The 8326-nt window shown below is 51.0% G+C and overlaps 1 protein-coding gene across 1 annotated transcript; it reads left to right on the forward strand.

Annotated features, from left to right (window-relative positions):
* The first annotated feature begins 6798 nt into the window (after positions 1 to 6798).
* On the forward strand, positions 6799 to 7281 carry LOC109503668 (uncharacterized). The gene has a single exon (XM_019840524.2). It carries the CDS (start codon positions 6799 to 6801, stop codon positions 7279 to 7281), a length of 483 nt encoding a protein of 160 aa, XP_019696083.2.
* The last annotated feature ends 1045 nt before the right edge of the window (positions 7282 to 8326 follow it).

An 8326-nucleotide genomic window follows, 5' to 3' on the forward strand; every position in this document is an offset into this window, starting at 1 on the left:
AGCTGATATTTTAACCAATATATTGTATAAAAAGGATCCAATCCTATGTTGTGAATAATATTTGTTAATATAGTTCGTTTTGCTATAGCCAACGATATAATTGGATTTTTGTCAAAAATTTTTGAATGTAAATATTCGTGTACTGCATTACGAAGAGTTTGTGATTTATATAAATGAGGAGGTTCAGGATCGCTCGGTGACATTATATTTGCAGCTGTTTTAATTCTATAAATCATAGCGGTTTCATTTTCTTTATGTAATTGTTCACCTGTTTCAAGACGTATAGGATTTCGTAAATATCTCTTATTACAACTTTCTGATCCTTTTGTTACCGTGCATTTAATTACAACAGATTCACTATCTGTAATATTTTCCGCAATTCCACTTATAATGCTACCACAATTACACTTTTCCATACAATTACACAATTCCATATATTGTTAAAGTATTATTGAAAATCTTATTTCTTTTAAATTGATATCCACATTGCAATTTATATCCTTCCCATAATTTTGTTATAATTGCATCTTGCCACTTTCCTGCCTTTAATACTTGATATTGTCTAAAAGGTAACTTGTGTTTTTTCTTTTCCGTTCTTGCATACTGTTTCGTCTCTATCAGATTATTGAATTCATTTCTATTAAATACAATATCTATTTTAGTATGTCCCTGTTCTTCATCTGAAGGCAAAGTTGTTGTTGATGAATTGGCAATACTAGCATCCAAAGAACTAGTTTTTGAGAGATCTTTATTTATCTCCGATTTCAATCCAATTGTCTTATCAAACAAGATGTTTTTGATATGAAAACGATTATTTACAACGAGGGTATATAGAGAATGCGGTTGTATCTGCCCTATTTCTTTTGATATTGTTGCCCATATATCATTATGCTTGGATATAATTTTACCTTGACTTGTTATAATTTCTTGTGCATAGTAGAGAATAGTACGCTTGATGACTTCTTCGTTCAATACACGCGGTCTTCCTCGTTCAGTTGCCATATCGTAATAATTTGCATTTACTTTTACTCGTTCTGTTAAGCGAAACGAAATGTAAGACAAGCAGAGACAACATAACACTCGAAGCTCTCAATAGACTGAGTAGACTGATTCCCAAATCTTTCTTGTATAGTCAGATCAAAAAATATTAGCTTTGCCGCGTGTTTCAACCTCGCGGCGCGGCTTTGTAGCATTTGATCTAATAATTGCCGCAAACCGACTTCTATAGTACAAAAGAAGTCGAAATACGTAATCGATATGTCGGATCTCTACAGAAGTTTAGTATTAGCCGACTGCAAAAAGGAAGTTCTCAATTCGACGAGTATGTATGTATGTATGTATGTATCTATGTATGTATGTATGTATGCATGTATCGTATGTATGTATGTATGTCCGCGATCTCCAGCGCCATCTAGAGAACTCACTCCCGGAGGCATTGCACGCCGGTGCTCCGGCAGCCAAAGGGGGTGATCCTCTCCCTCATCCGTCCCGGCCACGACCGGGCGGAGGGAGGTACCCACACCCGGGTCTGCACACCGTGAGGGTTTGGAACCCCTCACGGTACCCGGGGGGTGGAGGGGTGCTCCGGGTCGCTCGGACGTATTCCGAGGCAGGGCCGGAGCCTCTATATGCTGTGCCCGAGGGAATGCGATCGCATCACCCTAAAGCAGACCCTCGGGCGGCGCGAGCACGCTGGCTGCCATGGAGGATGCGTTCCCGGTGGGGTGCGACACCAGTGAACTACCTCCTTTCATGGGGCCCCTCGCGTGACGGTGCTCTGCACGGTGCCCGCATTGTCGGAGGTGCGGGACCCCCGAAAGCGGTCTGGCCACCAGAAATGGTGGTCAGGGCGCGTGTAGGGGGCGGGAGGCCAGTGCCGACGATGTAATATTCCGTCGGCCCGTGCCATATGATGCTCCTCTGGGGGAACTCGGAGGCCCCCCCTTTCCGGGGGGATGCGGGCATGCCCGGGCACCGTACAGAGTTGTGGGTTTGAAACCACAATGACGTATACTTCTTCATCTAACAACGACCAAACGGACACGGAACAATGTAAGACGACCCTGGCTATGAACAAGGAAACGAGTGGAGCGGCACCAAGTTGCTCCCATCAGAGAGCAACCACAGTTGCTGCCACAAGAAGCCAACCTGATGGCAGGCAGGTGGCAAGGAGGGAGGGACTAAGAAGTGCCAAGTCCCAAAAAGTCGTGAAGACTGATAACAGGGATAGGTCGAGATCCCCTATCGAATCCGTTGGGTCCACATCCGACCTCACCTCACAGGAGGGCTGGGATGGTGAAAGTAAAAAAGAGGGGAAATGGGATATCCCCAGAAAAGAAAATGGTGAGACGGATGAAGAACGTTTCATCGCGAAAGCAACAAGAGGAAGAGGAAGGACAGAGACAACCGGTGAATACCGGAAGAAAAAAGCCTTCATGGCCAAGAGAAAAGCCTACCTAGAAAGGGTCAAGGAGGAAAAATTAATAAAAGGGATGGAAAACCCGGTTGAAAAATTCAGAGACTGCTCTCTGAACCGCAAATATAAAACCGAGGTAAACAGATTCATAGAAACCTAGATGAGGCCCCATTCAGATATCTGTCTGCATCTGTACAAGAGGCAGCTATGGAGATTTTTGGCTTCTCAGTGAAGTCCAAAAATCTTAAAGGAACTTATGTCAAAGTACTCTGAGATGCGGCGGCCGCCATCACGGCGGGCACTACTCTAATGGCAAAACATATGGCCAGAGACCAATGCGGGCAGAATCTCGATATAATCGAGGAAATGAAGGCTGAAAATGCGGAACTTAAAACAGCATTAAGCGACGTCAAGAAGGAACTAGAGGAGGTGAGAGCAACGTTACGGAGTATAAAGGAGGCGCCACTGTCAACAGTGGCGTCCTCCTCGCCTCCGGAACGACCAGGAAACATAGACGGGAATATAAAGGAAGCACCGCGATCAATTGCGGTACCCCCTCGCCTCCCATCTATGTAGAGGATAGGAAAGAAGAAAGGGGAAAGGTAGGAGGTAGAATTACCCTCCCGCTTCTAGATATGATGGAAGTAGAAGAAGAACCTATCGGCGTGATAGAAGTACAAAGAAGACTAATACCGAAAGGGAAAACACATCCGATAGGAAAGCCAAAGGAGGAAGCCAGGGTCGCCAAGACTGAGACTACGGGCCCCAGGATAAGGGAGAATGTTCCACTCAATAGGAGGGTAAGAGTGGAAAGAATGGAGGAAAAAAAGGAAGACGAAGAGGACAATTTAGAAGGAAAGGTCACCAAGATGGTGCTTAAAGCATTGGGAAAATGGGCACCACAAATAGGAGAGGATAAGAAGAAAGAGGAAGGAAGGAAAAACAAAAAGGAAACTGCCAAGGGTAAAGGAAAAGGTAACAAGAAAAGAAAAGTAATGGGAACAATATCGGAGGGCCAACCCAAAGTCCAACTCCCCGCGAGAAAGGACAACAGACAAACCCAAGTCCCGATACCCCGAGGAGCAGAATATCCGACACCGGAGGAAAACAAGGAGGGAATACCTGCACCTACTCAAGAACTATGGTCTAAAGTGGTGGGGAGGAAAGAAAAAAGAGAGGCGAAGATGGAATAAAAAATACAGGCATCAAGTAGGATGGGAAAAGAGGGAAATGTAGCAACAAAAGAAGGAAAGAAGGTCAAACGAAAAGTCCCTAATACGGCGGCGGTCACCATCACCGCAGATAAAGACCACTATAAGGAACTACTCGCCGAGGCGAAACTGAAAATTGATCTGACGGGAATAGGGATCGAAAAAATAAAGACTAGAGTTGGGGCAACCGGGGCACTAGTCCTTGAAATCTTGGAAGAAGAAAGAGGCAAGCAAGCCGATGTCCTAGCAGAAAAACTGAGAGAGGTGTTCACTGACAGGGCAAAGGTGAGCAGACCAAAAAATGGGTGAAATAAGAATCAAGGGATTGGAAATTTCAACTTCTGAAAAAGAGGCAGCCGAGGGCATAGCAAAAGTAGGAGGGTGCGAGGTTACCGACATCAAAACGGGCAAGATAAGAGCGGCTCGAAGCAACTTCAGAACACTATGGGTCCAGTGTCCCCTCCTAGCGGCCAAAAAAGTGGTAGAAAAAGGAGCGATAAAGATAGGATGGACGCAAATAAAGGTAGAACTGTTACAAGGGAGGCCGTTGCAGTGCTACAGGTGTCTCGAAAGGGGACACGTGCAGCAAAACTGCACAAGTAGCAACAATAGAAAGGACAACTGCTATAGATGCGGGGAACTTGGTCACCTGGCTCGAGACTGTGAGGCTAGAGCCAGGTGCCAAATTTGTGCAGACGCAGGAGTCCAATCAGGACATAGAATAGGTGGACCAGCCTGCCGCCCTTCCCCAGGGAAAAGGAAGGAACTGAGAGGAGCAGTGGAGAGGAAAACGGAGTCCGCACCGAGTCCGCAAGACCCTCCTGCTCCTCTCGAGAAAGAGGAAGAAGGGAAGAAATTGGAGAAGGGAGAAGGGGGTGGGATTCTGGAGTTTCCACCCCCACTTCCCCAAAGAGAAAGAGTCCCTCTCTTGAGAAGCGAACAAGCCGAGACTGAGGAAATGGAAGTCGACGCCAAAAGAGGAGAAAAACGCCTGTGTCCGAAGGAGAACACGGAAAGTGATGAGGGAGACCAACCGGGCGGAAAAGTAGTCATAAATCCAAAGGACCAGTAATGGATACTAGGCTACTACAAGGAAACTTGCACCGCGCCCACCAAGCTCAACCACTGTTCGATCATACAATGGCGGAGCGCGGTGCGGGATTAGGCATAGCGGCAGAGCCCTACCGTGTCCCCAGAAACCACCCAAGGTGGTTTGGGGACGACTTGGGCTCTGTCGCTATTGTATGGAGAGCGAGCGATAGCTCACCCCCCGCAACTTTTGTGGGTTGCGGAAGGGGTTATGTCGTGGCCAGGTGGGGGGTAATCACCGTGGTCGGGATATACCTCCCCCCAGCAAAGAGCCTGGACCTGATTGCGTACAGGTCCAGGCTCTAAGAAATGGGAGATGCCATTCGAAGGTATCTCTCAGGTCCTGTCATCGTGGTCGGAGATTTCAATGCGAAATCAGAACTGTGGGGATCCCGGCGCGATGACAGGCGGGGGGAAGTAACAATGGACTGGGCCGCGGGCCTAGGTCTGCACATACTTAATAAAGGAAACAAATCCACGTTTGTAGGGTCGCGGGGGGAGTCAATTATTGACCTGTAATGGGCAACCCCCGCGGCCCTGAGAAGAGTGCGGACCTGGAGGGTGGCGGATGAGCTTGAGACTCTCTCGGATCATTTCCTTATAGAAATGGAGCTATCCGTCACCCCCAATGGCTTGCGGCCAGACCAATGGAAGGAACCTCGACCCGGAAGGTGGTCCCTGGCCCAACTCAGTAAGGAGAATTTAGAAATCTCCTTAGAGGGCTCCACCTGGCCACGGCAAAGAGAAGGGCAGGACTTCGACTCTGAGGTCATGGAGGTAATGGAGATACTCGCACTAGCGTGCGATGCCTCCATGCCCAGAGTCAGGTCCTGCCCAAAGCGGACCGCCTGGTGGTGGACCGACCATATTGCTGCGCTTAGGCGCAGGTCGACCCACCTCAGGCGAGAGTTCCGCAAGGCGCGAAATAGGCAAAACCCGGACCCTGAGGCCACTCTGGCCGCCCGGAAGGAATTTTGTAAGGCAGCAGTAGAGCTGAGAGAGGCCATAGGGGCGGCCAGAGGAAGAGGGTGGGACGACTTCCTCCTCTCATTGGATGCGGATCCGTGGGGGCGTCCATACAGAATGGTAATGTATAAGCTGAAACCACGAACGCCCCCTCTGACGGTGACGCTTGACCCCCGGTTCCTTGGGCGGGTGATGGGAGTTCTCTTCCCATGTAGAGAGAACGATCCCATCAACCCGCACATCATTCCATCCCCCGAACAGCAGGAGGAGGTGCCAGGGGTCACAGAGGAGGAGGTGGCCGGGGCTGTCAAAAAGGTCAAGAGCCGGAAAGCTCCTGGACCGGATGGCATCCCCGGCCGAGTCCTCACCCTGGCCTCAGGATACATGAACGGTAGGTTAGCAAGCCTATTTACGCGCGCCTTAAAGGAGAGAAGGTTCCCCCCAGTCTGGGGGAGGGCCAACGTCGTCCTCCTCCAAAAAGAGGGCAAACCGGAGAACTCCCCCTCCGCGTACCGGCCCATATACCTCCTAGACGAGGCGGGCAAGCTCTTTGAGCGAGTTATAGCTGCCCGCCTCCAGAGGCATATGTCTCAGGAAGGTCCTGATCTCAGCGACGGCCAATACGGCTTCCGAGAGGGAAGATCTACCATAGATGCAATTTCGCATCTTAGGTCCCTCTCGGAGGCCATCGTGACGGAGAACAGGGTGGCGGTTGCAATATCGCTCGATATTGGAAACGCATTTAACACCCTGCCCTGGGGTAGAGTGGTGGAGGCAATGCGGAATTATTTCTGCTTCCCACCCTACCTCACAGCCGTCGTTGAAGATTACTTCCGGGGTCGGCGTCTGACTTAGATGGACGCCGACGGCGCGGTACGCGAGAGGGGAATGAGTTGTGGGGTTCCACAGGGCTCGGTATTGGGCCCGCTGCTGTGGAACCTCGGTTACGACTCAGTCCTCCGAACAGCCCTCCCCCTCGGCTGTAGCATTATATGCTATGCAAACGATACACTCGTCTTGGCCGGGGGGAACGACTGGGGGATGCCGTACACACGACAAACCTAGCGGTGGCAGGAGTTGTGCGCTCCATCCGTAGCCTGGGCTTGGTGGTGGGGAATGGTGGCTGAGAGAAAAACAGAAGCCATTTTCTTTCATCCCAAGGGATGGAAGCCGCCCCAGGCCCAGGTGAGGATAGGTACAGTCAGGGTCCCGTTAGAGGCCCAGATGAAATATCTGGGCCTCATATTGGACGGCACCTGGTGTTTCAGAGAGCATTTTAACAGGCTGGTCCCCAGACTTAGGGTAATATCTGCCAGATTGGGCAGGCTTATGCCCAATGTCGGGGGACCAGACGGGAAGGCTCGTCGCCTCCACGCGGGAGTTTTAAATTCGGTGGCGCTCTATGGAGCGCCGATATGGGCGGAAACCCTGGCCGCCAGTCGCCCTATGCGAGCGCAAATGCGCAAAGTGCACAGAGTGTTGGCGGTCAGGGTGGCAAGATGCTACCGTACCGTATCCTGCGTGGTGGCGACGGTCCTGGCGAGCATGCCCCCCATGGAGCTCATGGCCCTGTCGTACAGGCATACGTACGGCAGATAGCGTGAGCTCCTAAGAACGGGGGGGGGCAGGAGAACCGCTCGCCGGGGCTGTACGAAACATGAAGTACCAGGCTCGACAGGTCCTCCTCCAGAGATGGGAGAGATTACTGGCAAATGCCAAATACGGGAGGAGGACAGTCGAGGCCGTCCGGCCTTTCCTACAGGAATGGGTAGGAAGGGCCCACGGGATCCTGACATTTAGAATGGCACAGGTGCTCACCGGGCATGGATGCTTCGGTGAGTGCCTGTGCCGTATAGGAAAAGAGCGCACGACGTCCTGCCACCATTGCAGGCACGATCATGACTCCGCGCAATATACACTCCAGGATTGCCCCGCCTGGAGCGTTGAGCGCGGAGTCATGATCCGGGAAGTAGGCCGGGATCTATCACTTCCGACTATAATCGGGGTGATTCTCGAAAGCGAGAAAAAATGGGACGCATTCTCCTCCTTCTGCGAACTGGTCATGACGCAGAAGGAGGAGGCAGAAGAGTTGAGAAGAAGGGCAGAAGGAAAGGGGAGGAAAAGAAGAAGACGGGAGAGGCATCGTCTATGGAGAGGGGGGAGGAGCAGGAGCAGGGAGGGGGACGCATCCTCATCAGAGGAGGATGCACTAAGGAGGATGTTGGCTCCGCCACCACCTCCACCCCCTCCCCTTCCTACCCCCCTTTGCTACAAACAGGAAGGGCCCAAGGAGGCAAAACGCCCCCCACAGGGCAAGTACGAAAAGGAGAGCTACGAAAGGTGGAAGGGGGATTGCAACAGGAACGGTTGCACCGTTACCCTTCATCTCCACGGTGACTCCGACAGACGGAAGGACAGGGAGGAGACCAGGACTTCGGCCCCGACCTCCTAACCGTAGTCCTCCGACTCCCAGAGTAGGAGTCGGATGAAAGTAAGGGGGAAGAGGATGCCAGTGATGTTCTCACTGGAGAAAACACTTCTCTCCCCCCTACTAGCAAGATCCAAAGATAAAGAACATGAAGGAAAGGGGGGGTCATTAGGACCCTCCTCTCATTTCTCTGCGGAGGTGGGAGTGCCCGGCGGC

The sequence above is a fragment of the Harpegnathos saltator genome, unplaced genomic scaffold (assembly GCF_003227715.2).
Source record: "Harpegnathos saltator strain DR-91 unplaced genomic scaffold, Hsal_v8.6 scaffold814, whole genome shotgun sequence".
NCBI lineage: Eukaryota > Metazoa > Arthropoda > Insecta > Hymenoptera > Formicidae > Harpegnathos > Harpegnathos saltator.

Coding starts and splice junctions, on each gene's coding strand:
- LOC109503668 (XM_019840524.2), top strand. CDS start 6,799: ATGGTGGCTGAGAGAAAAACAGAAGCCATTTTCTTTCATCCCAAGGGA.